Source organism: Eumetopias jubatus, unplaced genomic scaffold (assembly GCF_037043125.1).
Source record: "Eumetopias jubatus isolate StellerSeaLion01/CBP00866 unplaced genomic scaffold, mEumJub1_p1.0 scaffold_6, whole genome shotgun sequence".
NCBI classification, from domain to species: Eukaryota; Metazoa; Chordata; class Mammalia; order Carnivora; family Otariidae; genus Eumetopias; species Eumetopias jubatus.
This window is the reverse complement of record NW_028274812.1, coordinates 107,606,103-107,621,098: the sequence shown is the minus strand read 5'-3', so window position 1 is coordinate 107,621,098 and position 14,996 is coordinate 107,606,103. Positions and strand designations below refer to the sequence as shown.

Here is a 14,996-nt window from a genome sequence, read left to right as displayed (position 1 = left end):
GCTTCCGGGTGGGGTGGGTGCAACCACCGTCGGAGGGAATGAAGGGGGGTTCGTAGAGCATACCAAGCCGGCCCAGAAAGGGGGGAGCACTTGAGAACCACGAGCAGCTTCACGCAGAAAAGCTTCACAAACACTGCAAACAGCCCGCACCAGAGTCTGTAACGTGCAATGCTCTAGAAGGAACTGGAAGACTTGCGCAGAACAGGCCGTGCATGCGGACACGCTGATGCAGGCAAAAAGATCCAATTTGGCACACATGCATAGGCACAAAGTACAAAACTCTTTTCTTCTTTTTAAGATTATTTATTTATAAGAGAGAGTGCGCGAAAAAGAGAAAGAGCACGAGCAGGGGGAGGGGCAAAGGGAGAGGGACAAGCAGACTCCCCGCTGAGCAGGAAGCCCCAAGGGGGCCTCCATCCAGGGACTCTGGGTCATGACCTGAGCCAAAGCCCAAGGCACATGCTTAACCCACTGAGCCACCCAGGCGCCCCTTCTTTTCTTTCTAAAGTAATCTTCTGGGGGGCACCTGGGTGGCTCAGTGGGTTAAGCGACTGCCTTTGGCTCAGGTCCTGATCCCGGGGTCCTGGGTCGGGCTCTCTGCTCAGCGGGGGAGTCTGCTTCTCCCTCTGCCTCTGGCGCTCTCCCTGCTTGTGTTCTCTCTCTCTCTCTCTCTCTCTCTAATAAATAGAATCTTTTTTTTTAAAGATTTTATTTATTTATTTGACAGAGAGAGAGGGAGACACAGCGAGAGAGTGAACGCAAGCAGAGAGAGTGGGAGAGGGAGAAGCAGGCTTCCCGCGGAGCAGGGAGCCCTATGCGGGGCTCGATTCCAGGACCCTGGGACCATGACCTGAGCTGAAGGCAGACGCTTAACGACTGAGCCACCCAAGCGCCCCAAATAGAATCTTTTTTTAAAAAATTTTTAAAAATAGGAGCGTCTGGGTGGCACAGTCGTTAAGCGTCTGCCTTCGGCCCAGGTTGTGATCCTAGGGTCCTGGAATCGAGACCCATGTCGGGCTCCCTGCTCCGCGGGAAGCCTGCTTCTCCCTCTCCTGCTCCCCCTGCTTGTGTTCCCTCTCTCGCTGTGTCTCTCTCTGTCAAATAAATAAATAAAATCTTTAAAAAAAAATTTTTTTTTAAATAAAGTCATCTGGGGAGGGGGGATTGGATAGCCCGGTGATGGGTATTAAGGAGGGCATGTTCTGCATGGAGCACTGGGTGTTATACGCAAACAATGGATCATGGATCACTACATGGAAAACTAATGATGTATTGTATGGTGAGTAACATAACATAATAAAATTTTAGAAATAAATAAATAAATAAATAGGGGCTCCTGGGTGGCTCAGTTGGTTAAGCGACTGCCTTCGGCTCAGGTCATGATCCTGGAGTCCCGGGATGGAGTCCCGCATCGGGCTCCCTGCTTAGCGGGGAGTCTGCTTCTCCCTCTGACCCTCACCCCTCTCATTCTCTCTCTCTCTCTCTGTCATTCTCTCTCTCTCAAAAATAAGTAAAATTAAAAAAATAAAAAATAAAAAATAAATAAAAAATAAATAAATAAATAAATAAATAAAGTCATCTCTTGGTTCGAACTCACAACCCCCGAGATCAAAAGTCACATGCTCCACCGACTGAGCCAGCCAGGCGCCCCGGGTACATACGTATTTTCACACCGGGCAGAAGTGCACACCTACAGGGACACATGCAGCTGTGGAGAGGATCGCCCGCAGCCTCAGGAGAACCGGGAATAAGCGGCAGCACCGCAGAGCCTCGCCACTCCCTCCCCATTTCCTGCCAAGGAGACTCTATTCCTGGTGTTCACCGAGGGGATGAGAAAAGAGGAAGGCAGGCCAGGGGTGCCACAGTCCTTCTGGCTGCTCTCAAAGTCAGTGCCCGTAATTGTAAGGTTTCTAAGTTTATGGAAAGTTCGCCTCACCTGGCAAACACTGCCTTCACCATATAATCGAAGTCTAATTACTGTTAACAGAACGAGCTGGCCCCCTGTGTCTCTGTAGGTGCGGCCCCCGAGAAGGGCTCTGCAGAGAGAGGAACACTACAGCCTTCAGTATTCCTGCCCAGAAGGCGCACTCTGAATCTAGTCCTGTGGAAATGAACAGACCAAGCAAAGTGAGAGACGTTCTGCAAATGACTGGCCTGGACACTTTATAAATGCCAGTGTCATAAATGTCTTGGGATGCCCACAAAGACGGTTATGGTAATTCTGATCAGATGGGTGACTATGCGGACTCTCTTCTGTGGCCCCTTCAGGTCCTCTCTCCACCCTTATCCACCCAGCTTCCTACACCCTGGCATCCACAGACGTCGCAATGGGCTCCCTTAACCTCTGGCTTTGGGGTCTGGCTAGTGGGGGCCCCAGTAGAAGAAAGAAGGAGAAGGAGGTCAGTGTATTTATTCCTCAGTTTCCCTCCCTCCATGATTCCCACAGGCGGCAGTGTCCCTCCAGAAGCTCTCTGGCTTTGGGGCCCTGCCATTGCTCCCTCCCCTCACCCCTTCAGGCCTGTTACCAGTTTCAGGTACCGCATGATCACTTGGGACATCCGGACATCCCTTCACCCTGCCACACCTCTATAAATAGTCCCTTTATTAAATTCTCCTCAAATTTCCCAATATACACATGTCCTCTGTTTCCTGTCCATACTCACCGATAACAGAATGGGCTCCAGGAACAGCCTCAGGCAGAATACTGAGATTGGACTGATCATAAGCCCAGAGAGTACAGGGGAAGCCTCCTTGCTGAGGGGGCAATGCACCCAGGTAATCCACTGCGTGCAGAGGTATCGCCGTTACCGAAATTCTCACTGGGGGTGGCAGGGGTGAAGTGGAGAATACTTCGTTGTTGAGGTAGGGAGATGGCAGGTGAAATGGCTGTGGTTCATATGGCTGAGGACTGGCACCAGGATGTCATCGTAAGGGTTGCCAAGTGGCAGTGCTAAGCGTTCAGCCCTTTAGGGTAGCATAGGAGTATGCTAACACAAGGGCACTGATGGGGAAGGGGTGGGGCTCTGAGATGAGACGGGGACATTTGGGCAGACATGTAGTGCCTCTGTCTCCCTGGACATCAGCTTCAGGACTCTCTCCACCTCCAGTCTTCCCTGGCTCTTCTCAAATTAGATCCCAGAACAGCCTGGGCAGAGAAGTATGAGGCCCACGCCGAGAGCAGACGGCCCAGACAGAAGGAATTACAGACCTTGCTGAACTGCCTTGGCAGGAGCCACAGCAATATGTGTGGGAATGGTTCTCAGGGAAATAGACCCAGGAGGGTGGAATGTAAGGCTCCGTTTGGCCAAACTCAAGGCCATGGATGCTCGTCCAGGACTTGGGATTTAATGTGTTGGCTCGAGCACCTGGGAGAGGCATTAATAGTCTATGAGGTTGGTTAATTAAAGCCTGGATGCAATGGTAGCCTACAGTTAGTAAACTTGACGTGCCAGAATTTCTACATACTGTAGAGGAAGGAATCCAAGATCTCAGAAAGGTGGGAATGCTGGATTAGATTTATTATGTGCCACCTGATTAGCCATCCCTCACCACATATTTTAAGAGGGTCTAGAAAACCCTCCCTTCGCCAAAGCATTCAGAAATGCTTTGGTGAGGGGCGCCTGGCTGATTCAGTCAGTAGAACATGCAACTCTTGTGCTCAGAGTCGAGAGTTTGAGTCCCACACTGGGCACAGAGTGAAGAAAAAGAAGAAGGGGAAGAAGGGGAAAGGGGGAAGAGGAAGCAGAAGAAAAAGGAGAAGAAGAAGGAGGAGAAGAAATGCATCGGTGAGAGCCACCCACATCCTTGACTTGCTCTGATGGCTGTCCTCCGTAGGCTGGAGATGCTGGTGGGGGTGCTGGATGAATCAGTGGGACTGAGGTCTACAATCTCGTTGGGCCAAATGGTGTCCTGGTAGCGTAAAGGCCAAGCGGTGATGCTTAACAGCCAAAGGCAAGGTAGCTGTAATACCTCCCATAAAGACACGGGAAATCGTGGTCATCCACTGGACACAAGGACAGTCCTGTGGACCCTGCTCAGCCTCGTTCCCTGGGCACTGTAGGCCTTGGTCAAGGGACCCACGGTAGCAGGGACAGAAGCTATGCTTTGGCTCAGTAACATAGCCTTCCCCTCTCTGAGGCTAATCTGGCTGCGGCCGGTGCTGAGCGCCCAACTTACTGACAGCCCAATGCTGGGTCCCTGATTGGGCACCATTCTCACCTGGTGGTAGACTGATCTGACTGGGCGCTCCTAGCATGGAAGGGCTGTGCTTTATCCTCATGAGAACAGACACATAGTCCAGGTATGAATTCACCTTCTCTGCCTCCAATGCTTCTGTCAGCACCACCGTTCTGCCAGCATCAGGCATTCGGACGGACAGAATACCTTACTCATTGCCGTGGTATTCCGCATAACATCACCTCCAACCGGGGCACGCATTTCATTGCCAAGGAAATGTATAAATGAGCTCACTCCCGAGGAATTCACTAGTCTTACCATGTGCCCCGTGACCCAAAAGCAGCTAGCAAGATAGGATGGTGGATGGACCTGCTGAAGGCTCATCTAGAGCAAGCTGAGACTCTACACCTTGCCAGATGCTGGGGCTATCCTGCTGGATGCAGTGCGTTCTTTATACCATACCCCTGCACAATCATATAGAGCCAAGACATAAGTAGGGGTAGTTGGAGGCTCCTCCCTATTATACCTCAAGTCTACAACCTACTGGAAGAACTTTTTACTACCCATTCCAATAATGGAATGGACTCAGGGAGCTTGGTGATCCTAGTATCCAAGGGAGAAACACTTCCACCATACAGTGATCCTAGTACTGATGAGTTGGAAGCTGAGATGGCCCCCGGCCATTTTGGTTTCTGCTGCTACTGATCCAATAGGCAGAGAAAGGTGCCTCTGGAAAGTCTTGGTTGATTAGACCCAATTACTAGAGAAAATTAGGTTGCTCCTGCATCATAGAGATGGGGCTAGATCTGGAGCCCAGGGGATTCACTGAGGTGTCTCTTCTTAGGTTAACAGGAAACTTCAGCAACCCAACAAAGTCAAGACAACCTAACGACTCAGACCCTATAGGAATAAAAGTTTGAGCCACCCACCAGGTAAAGAATCTGGTGCTGGCAAAGGATAAGGAGAATGTCTCATTGGGGGTGAAAGCAGACAGGTGTGAGTTGAACTTAGGCCTTGTAACCCCCAGTTTTCCCCTGCTAACTTCGGTAAAGAACACTGGTGGTAGCTAACAATTTAGGTTTCAGTGGGAACGTGGTCAAATTGACATCCCCTCTCACTGATGCTGTAGTTGATGGGACAACGTGTGTCGTCTGTGCTAGGGGCATGGATTTTTCATCTGGACAAAAGATAAGAGGTGGCTTCCCTGGGACCCTTTAGAAACACACACACACACACACACACACACACACACACACACACACACCAGCCCTGTGCTCTGGGAAGCTGAACTGCGTCAAAGGACTCCTATACCCTCCACTTGGATTCAGCCAAGGGGGGGCAACAACAGCTGGGGGTCAGAATATGGGAGGATGCCCAAGTCAGGGAATTTATTCTCCCTCTTCCCTAGCTGCTGGATCCACACCGACTATGTCCATTGACTGAGGGTCACAGCTATTACCAGGCACCCTCTCCACACAGCTCCCTCTGGCTCTGGGTTCCTGTAACTGCTCCCCCTCCCCTCTTCAGACCTCAGGTGCTGACACCCCACTGTTGTCAGCTCTGGGGTATTATTACAGCTCCAGCGGTTCCTTGCCACCCTACCCACACCTTTATAAATAGTTCTTTTATTAAACTCTCTTCATATTCCCCATCTGTGTTCCTGCTAGGACCCTGGGATATCTAGTATGTATTTTAGTTAAGATCAGTTTTGGCAGTGAGCATCAGAAAACCCAAAATAACAATAGTTTATTCAAGATAAACCTTTCTAAATGCTTTCTCATGTAAATTAAACTTGGCGTAAAGCAAGCCAAAGCTGGTGGTGGTTCCATGAACATTAGATCTATATATATATATTTTTAATCCTCTTTAAATTAGCATTGTAACTGAAACATTTTCCCATGTCATCATGACTTGGCTCAAGTGTCATCTTCTAAATCACTTTTCCTAATGCTCACACCAACTCCAGAAGGATGATCTCCCTCTCCCAGGACCCCACTCTCTACCTCTGCACACACACAAACACACACACACACATTTCAGTAATGGTGTCTGTTATGCTCCAAGTCCCTTATCTGTTTGTGAGCCTGTCTGTCTCCTTTCTTGACTCCTGGGAGCAACCCTCTTTGTCTTATTATCCCCAGCCCCAATTCCTGGCATAATAAAGACACCAATAAATTGACAAGGATATTTTAAGGCTTGCATAATATTTCATCATATAGAGGTACCCTAGTTTACTTAGCTACTTCCTTGGGTTTGGTTTTGGTGGGTTTTTTTTTCGGATTTGTATTTATTTATTTGATATTAGGAGAGAGAGAGTGTGTGCATGGGCTGGGGGAGGAGCAGAGGGGGAGGGATAAGCAGGCTCCCCACTGAGTAGGGGACATGGGGCTCCACACAGGGCTCAATCCCAGGACCCTGAGATCATGACCTGAGCCCAAAGCAGACGCTTAGCTAGCTGACCGAGCCACCCAGGCGCCCCTAGCTACTTCCTTGTTACTGAACATTCAGGTGATTTTTATTCTGTATTATAACTCTCATGGTAGGATTTTTATCTGATCAGTGAAATAGGTGGCCCTGTCAGTAGTAACTGGAAGAGACCTCTACTTGCTGCTTCAGCACACACACACATACTGATCTGCCCTTCTTGTTGCAATCTTCTCACTGGATGGATGGGTCAGATTCACAATCAGTAATCGCTTGGTTATAACAATGGTCTTTTTCCAATAAGCACCGCTACTTTTTCTTAATTCTCTTTTTCACATCCTATGTGGCTCATCTCAGTTTAGAAGGGCCCTTGGTTTTCTTTCTGTGCATTTGACCAAAAAAGGGGGAGATAGGGATAATCTGCTGTGTGCCAGGCACTCAGATGGGTACTCCAATTGGACAGCCTCGGAAAAAGAACCCTGGAGAGAGACCTGTAAACACGTCCTCCCTGTAGTGAACTCCCAGCTCCAACCGCTTGCTGCAGGGGAATCTTCAGCCCTGTTATCTTCCTTTTTCTGAGTCTCAGTTTCCCCAGCTGTAAACAGGGATGCGAACACCTGAGCAGGATGTTGTGAGGATCAAATGAGAGGTCTGTGAACAGGACCTGGCTCTTAGCAGCGGGTCAGCAAACAGCAGGTTTAATCCCAGTGAGGAGCTCAGAGAAGGATTTCAGCCCTGAGATTCAAGGCCGGCGAGTCGGGGCATCCTCACCGCCCTGGGCAAGGGCATCTTTAGGATCAGCAAGACTGTGGCCTCAGAGGGAGATTCTTGGGGCTCCTGGAAGGAGGGGACCTATGAGAGAGCGAGCAAGGAAAGCTTGCAAAGCCGACCTTTGCGGGGGGCGGGGAGGCGGCCAGTGGGAGGGCAGGTGAACAGCAGGAGATGGCCCCAGCCGGCGGCGGGCAGGGGAGGCGCCTGGCACCGGGGTCTTCTGCCTCCCCATCCCTGAGAAGGTCTTAAAACCCTAAGGGGGTCAGAGGGCTCCTTCCCAATTTGTAATGTGGTAACGGGGCCCCGGCCAGCGCCTCCCCAGGCTGGAGGGCGCGAGAGTCGTTAGGGACACCTGCCTCCCCTGCCCCCTCCCGGCGGGAGCCCGCGCAGACCGAGCGCACCTGGGCGCCCGCTGCGCCTGGGAACACTTGGCGCCCCAGGCCTCCAGGCGGCCGGGAGGGAAGGGGAGGGAGCGCGGCCCGCGCCGCCGGGGCTCCCTCCCCGCGTCCGAGGGTGCAATCGACACACTATTAAAGCAACCGTCCCGACGGAAATGGGGTGAGGCTGGCACCAGAATAAAGAAGAAATAAACCGGGAGCCGGGAAGAAATAAACCCACCAACATAAAAGAAATTAACACAGAGAATGTTTCACAAATAATAGGGACAGGAAAGATTATTCAATTAATAATCGGGAGATCATCAATTAGATCTTTGGGGGGAGACTGAAATTTAGATGCATATCTTGTATCCTACACCAAAATTAATCCCTGACAGAGTTATAACGGTGGTGGGGGCGTGGGGATTAAACTTCACACGCACAAAAAGACAGTAGAATGTATCGGTTCTCCAGAGGGGGGAGGACTTTTCTAGACTTAAAAGGGATGAGGTAATTCCCATTAAAACGATGGAGGGGTTGGTTCATACAAAACAGAAAACTGTCAGTTAAGAAAAAAAGTGAAATTAAAAGTAGCCAATGAATTAGGAATGGCTTCGGCAAGGGCAATATACAAGGATTGGTATGGTTGCTATGTGAAAGCGCTTACAAAATTAGTAAAACACTAGGACTGCAAGAGGGCCATAAACAATGCAATGAAGGAAACAAGGAATGAGAAAAGAATGTTGTGATCAGAGAAATGAGATACCATTTTTAACTGATTAAATTAGGATTTTTGTTTTGTTTTTTTAAGGAATGCCAAATGCTGGTGGGGATGCCTTTCATACACTGCAGTAGAATATAAATTAGTATAACGGGGGTGCCTGGGTGGCTCAGTGGTTGGGCGTCTGCCTTCGGCTCGGGTCATGATCCCAGGGCCCCAGGGTCGAGTCCCCCATCGGGCTCCCTGCTCGGCGGGAAGCCTGCTTCTCCCTCTCCCACTCCCCCTGCTTGTGTTCCCTCTCTCGCTGTGTCTCTCTCTGTCAAATAAATAAATAAAATCTTTAAAAAAAATTAGTGTAGCAGATGTATATCTGAGCCTCAGTTGCCTCACCCGTGACTTGGGGCCTACAGCAGGTGGGTGGACGGGAGGACCGGCTAAATGCACGGCTTCCCGTCCGGCCTGGTGCTCTGTAGCCTGTAGATGGCAGAGCCAGCGACCGGGGGAAGGCTCGGCCCACCGGGCCGCTCTTCCAACAGGAGGCAGTAGGGAGTGGGAGTGGCACCCTGAGTCCCCCGGCCCCTGAGAGGACGGGGTTTGAGGGCCAGGGTGGAGGCGGGAGGGGCTCCTCAGCGGGGGAAACGGCTCCGGCTCCGTGGTGGAGCAGCTGAGCTGCAGCTGGGCCTGTGGCCCGGGAGGCAGTTTTGCGGGTGCCTCCTCCCGCAGCCCACACCTCAGGTCTGCAGCTGGCTCCTGCCTCCTCGCAGGAGGGCCATGGCCGGGACTTGGCTTCTCCTTCTCCTGGCCCTCGGGTGTCCAGCCCTGCCCACAGGTGAGCCCCCTCCCTGCCTCCCTCTCTGTGCCCCATTAGTTGGCCCAAGCCCACTCGCTAGCTCTGGTCCTCTCTGGGTAGGGGTGGGATGCGGGGAAGGCAGGAAAGAGCCCTTTGGGGTCCCTGGGGAGGGTCTCCCCAAAAGCCCCCCATTCGCTTCCCCATCGTATCTGCCTTCCAGCTCCGTCACGCTGGGGCCCCGAGTCCCGCTCCCTGGAGGCTGCAGTGTTGGTAGGTAGGGCAGTCACGTCTTGGAGGTACAGAGAACTAAGAGCAAGCCGATGGACGTCCGGAGAGGGTGGAGATGGGGTAGCCCGAGCGGGGACACCGCAGCACCGTGAGGTCCTCTCCTGTCCTTCCTGTCCTGGCCTCCTGCCCTCAGATTGCCCTCTTCCAACAGGGCTCAGAATGCCTCATGTTCACCCCCTGCTCCCCTTTGGGGGAGGCCGCAAGGTCCGCATGACCTCCCAAGGGTATTACCCTCAGTCCTTCAAGGATCAAGGATGGAGTCACAGGACTTGTGTTTAGAGGAGGGAATTCCAGCTCCATCTAGAAGCATGTGCATGTTTGCACATATGTGGTGGGGGAAGGTCATCTTTTTGATCTAAAGCTGGCCCCCAGTATTGTCACAAGCTCTCCCTTGCTAGGGAGACAAACCACACCCATGTGGGGCAGGGAGAGCTCATGGCAAGAGGTCCGAGCTCTGAGGAGGAAGCAGCCAGGGTGAGGAGGAGCAATCCTGGGCAGCTTCACGGAGGAGGCACATGCTAAACTCAACCTGGGGAGTGTCTCTATCTGTCTCAAGTGAAGAGGCTCAGGAGGTCAAGGGTCCTGGAGCTCACTCTCAGCTTTCTCTATCCCCTTCGTTTGCCATGTCTTATTGAAATTAGTATTGATAATAATACTTATTTACCAAGGCGTTTGACATTCATGATCTTTATTCTTCACAACAATTTTACTGGACTGCTGTTATTAACCTCATTATATTGATGCAGCAATTAAGACTCAGTAAATTAAGCGGACAAGTCAGGAATTCGACAAGCTCAGTCTGAGACCATGTCCCAGGCTTGATGCCCTGTGTCATGTAGCAAAATTTTAGTCATCCTTCCAAGTGGAGTGGTCTATGAGAGCAGGAATCAGAGACCCAAGTTCAAATCCTGAATAGGCTACTTACCATCCACATGCTTCTAGATCTGTTCTTTGACCTTCGAGAAACCTTTCCTGAGCACTCCCCTCCAACCTCCCCTTAAGATCCTCTAGTGTCCTTTCCTGCACCCCGGGGTATTTCTTTTCTTTTTTTAAGATTTTATTTATTTATTTGAGAGAGAAAGAGACCAAAGGAGGACACAAGCTGGGGGCAGATGCAGAGAAGCAGACTCCTCCTGAGCAGGGAGCCCGACTGGGGCTCCATCCCGGGACCCTGAGATCATGACCTGAGCTGAAGGAAGCCACTTAACTAACTGAGCCACCTATGAGCCCCACCTGGGGTATTTCTTTAGCCTGGCTGCATTTAACTCAAGGTGTGAATTTGTCTGTGGGATTTTTGTTTTTGGTTTTGTTTTTGAAGATTTTATTTATTTATTTGAGAGAGTGGGGGGGAGGGGCAGAGGGAGAAGGAGAGAAAACCTCAAGCGGACTCCACCCTGAGCTCAGAGCTGACCCGGGCTCAATCTCATGACCCCAATGTCATGATCTGAACCAAAACCGTGTCGGACACTTAACCAACTGTGCTCTCTCTCTCTCTGTCAAATAAATAAATAAATAAATAAATAAATCAATCAATCAATCAATCAATCAATCAATCTTTTTAAAAAATAAAAAAATAAATCACATGGGTACTGCAAACATCTGCCCTGTATTTTCCAGGATAGTCCTGATTTTCCACAATCTTATTCTTTTCAGTAAAGACTCGGAGCCCCGAGTATAGAGATTACTTAAAAATAAAATCTTAAACGGGCGCCTGGGTGGCTCAGATGTTGGGCATCTGCCTTCGGCTCAGGTCATGGTCCCAGGGTCCTGGGATCGAGCCCCGCATCGGGCTCACTGCTCCGCGGGAAGCCTGCTTCTCCCTCTCCCACTCCCCCTGCTTGTGTTCCCTCTCTCGCTGTCTCTCTCTGTCAAATAAAGAAATAAAATCTTAAAAAAATAAAATAAAATCTTAAAAAAATGCTACAGACCTACAAAAAAGAACTGACAATGATGCAATAAACATCTATTCATATTCCACTCAGATTAACAAATGGTTTCAATTTTGCCATATTTGAATCAGATAAAAGAAACAAAAAGTTACAGATACATTCAAAGCCCTCTTTGATCTCATTCCAGATCTTATTTCCTTCCCTTCCTCCCCAGCGGTAACCACCCTCCTGAGGTTGGCACAACAAGGTAGTGTAAGAATTTGTTTATGCATCTGCTATCTTTCCCATGGGACTGAGTTCCTTGAGGGCAGGGGCAGTCTTCATCAGTGTTTTATCCCCAGTTCCTGGCACAGGTTCAGACAGGATAGATGGGTGAGGGATGGATGGATGCCTGGAAGCATGGACAGACATACAGATGGAAGGTAGAAAGAATAGATGTCGGAAAGACGGTTGCTGGGGAAAGGATGGATGAATAGATGGGCAAATGCAAAGAGAGAGGATGGATGAGTGGGTGGAAGGAGAGATAGATGGACAGAGGAAGCAAACCCAGATGGAAGGATAGAAGCCTATTATGAGATGCTGGCAGGGACAGATCTAGCCCTCCCACAGGTGCGTGCTCTCTTACAGGTGTGGGCGGCACACCCTTCCCCTCTCTGGCTCCACCAATCACGCTGCTGGTGGATGGGAAGCAGCAGACGCTGGTGGTCTGCCTGGTCCTCGATGTCGCACCCCCTGGCCTTGAGAGCCCCATCTGGTTCTCAGCGGGCAATGGCAGCTCACTGGACGCCTTCACCTACGGCCCTTCCCCAGAGGCTGACGGCACCTGGACTAGCTTGGCTCAGCTCTCTCTGCCCTCTGATCAGCTGGCAACCTGGGAAAACTTGGTCTGCCACACTGGGCCTGAGGCCAGCGACCGCAGCCAGAGCACACGGCCCCTACAGCTGTCAGGTGGGGATGGAGCCTGGGCCCCTGTGGATGCTCCCTGCCCCTCCCACACACTCTGGAAACAGGCTCTGGTGGGAGACAGGGCAGGCTCCCGTGGGGGCATGGAGGGTGTCCCCGTGCCAACCATCTGAATGAGGTGATGCCTGGGCTCAGAGCAGGGTGGCCTCAGGGTCTTGAGTCCTGGATTTGCAACTCCTTCAAATATCCAGCCTACAAATATCTGCTTCAAATCCAGGCTCTGATGCATGACTTCCAAAAGGTAATAATACCACCTCCCTCCTATTACCTAGGGTTGATATCTAGATTTATGTACCTAAGGTTAATATCTATATCACTCTATCTATGACATCCTACCTAGAAGAACCAAATGACAATCAAATAACAAAATGCTATCATCTACTTATTGTTCACACTGTGCCAGGCACTGTTCGAGACACCTTACATTCATGAAGTAGGTCATATTATTTTCCCAAATTTACAGGCACAGAGATGTTTAGGGGACACGTCCAAAGCCAGCTATTATTATTACTAGATGACTTCCTGTTTCTGGATTATGGTAGTTTTGGCATCTTCCAAATGGGAATGTTTGTTGAGTAAATGCCCTGTCTTTCAAAGAAGGCTGCTAAGAAAATCCAAGTCCTCGTCTAAAAGTGCCGAGAGACCTCAGCCTCCCCCGGGGGCACAGAGTAGTGGACAGTGGGGACTGAGAAAGATCTGAGTCCCCGAGAGGAATCGTAGCAAATGGGCTCATGTTTCCTGCTGCTGGTTCGTTTGTCCGCTTATGCAACTTGCCATGCACAGCTGCCCTGTGCCAGGCCTGGGGCGCAGAGCTTGGGTGGAGCACAGAGCCCATCCCGACTCATTCCCTTCTTCTTGGCTGCAGGAGAGGTTTCCTCAGCCAGGACCTGCCTCTGGGAGCGTCTCAGGGGTGAGTATTGGGGACCGGGATCTTGAGCCCTGTTTGGGTCTGGTCTGATGGTCCCACTGTTGTGTGTGTTTTGGGGGAGGCTTGGTGGGTGTTCCCTGAAGAGGCTGCCTTGCTGGGTTGGGCACTGACAAGCCTGGGCTTCAGTCTACCCATGCGTAAATGAGAGTGGATCCTCTGACCCCAGACTAATTCCTGGACACCAGTTGAAAAGTGTAGGTGACAGCTAACAGAAGGTTCCATGAAGCTCTCCTTGGGCAGCCCAGATGGATGGTGTCAACATCAGAGCCTTGGGAGACTGGGTGGTGGACAGTCCCACCACCCACCGGACAGAGAGAGTCCTAGTCGGGTTCTACTTCCTCACCACGCAGAGAATATGGGGCTGGTTACTCTCTGCGTCAGATGATAATTCCTGCTTGGCCTGCACCCCCCCCCCTGGTTTGGGGGGTAATAAAATGAAGGCTAGGAAGGTATGTGTTATTACTACCAGGTAGAGCTGAGGTTAGACACCAGGGAGGACTTCCCCCGGCTCTGGGGCACGGCGGGGAGGAGGACCGGCGCGGGCGGAGGGCAAGGCCCCTCCTCCCGGGAGAACAAGGCTTCTCCACCCGGGGGAACCTTCTCGGGCGGGAGGGGCTGAAGCCGGCCTCCGGGCCCCTGACGGCTCGTCTCCCTCCCGCAGGGGTGCGGGGCCAGGCGCTGCGGCTGGGGGCGCTGCGGCTGCTGCTCTTCAAGCTGCTGCTGTTGGACGTGCTCCTGACCTGCAGCCGCCTCCGCGCCGCGCCGTGCGCGCGAGGGGACCCCGGGCTGCCGCGCCCCCCACGGGCCCGCAGCCCCACCGCCGGCTCCCGCAGCCCCCCCGCTCGGCTTGCCCGCCGAGCCGGGGGGGCCGCAGGCCAGGAGCCCCGGAGCCCAGTCTGGGAGGAGGGGACGCTCTCTACCCACCGAGCTTGGGCCTGGTGCTCCATGAGCCCCCCCGTATTCCTTCCTTAAGCCTTGCGGTATTTGTGTGTGACCTGCCTCCTCCCGCAGATGGAAGTTTCTGGTGCTGGGCTCTGTCTCCCGCCTCCGACTGAGGTCTTCTGAGGGAGGAGGGTGGTGTGCCACGGGTACTGGGACATTTGAGGTGCAGAGAACTGAGAACAATTAAAGGAGAACTTAAATGACGCAAATAAAACATTTGAATTCACGTCTGCCCTGGGAGGAGGGAATTTGGCAGATTTTGAAAAGGCAGAAATCCGGGAGGGCTCCCTTGAGGAAGAGGGCTTCCTGAGGGTGAGACTCTGGGAACTGCAGAGTGATCCTGGGGTTTGGGGAGGACGCTGTCCTACCTCTGTCTCCTTCTCCCACAGCCAGGCATGAGAAGAGGCCCCCCCCTCACCTCTGTCTCCTCACCTTGGCCCAGCCTCTGCGAGAGGTCAGGGTGAGGAGCCCAGGAAGCCAGGAAGGTGGGGTGCTGGGCCTGATGTGAAGCTTTGTACAGACTTGACAGAAATGAACGGGGGCCAGGATCCCAGGGTAACAGGACCATGTACAATGCCAAGAGTATGGATGTTAATTCCAAACTTAACACCTTATTAATCAATTAGGGGTCGTTATTCATTTAACAAATATTCATTGAGCATCAACCCTGAGCCAGGCACTAAAGAGATTTTTTGTTTCTTTTTTTTTTTTTTAAGATTTTATTTAT

The 14,996-nt window shown here is 51.6% G+C and overlaps 1 protein-coding gene across 1 annotated transcript; it reads left to right on the top strand.

Annotated features, from left to right (window-relative positions):
• Positions 1–9,237: 9,237 nt before the first annotated feature.
• PTCRA (pre T cell antigen receptor alpha) lies at positions 9,238–14,457 on the top strand. Its single transcript, XM_088024360.1, has 5 exons — positions 9,238–9,298; positions 11,624–11,683; positions 12,064–12,384; positions 13,265–13,309; positions 13,989–14,457. Exons 1-5 carry the CDS (start codon positions 9,241–9,243, stop codon positions 14,297–14,299), a joined length of 795 nt encoding a protein of 264 aa, XP_087880486.1. The 5' UTR covers positions 9,238–9,240; the 3' UTR covers positions 14,300–14,457.
• The last annotated feature ends 539 nt before the right edge of the window (positions 14,458–14,996 follow it).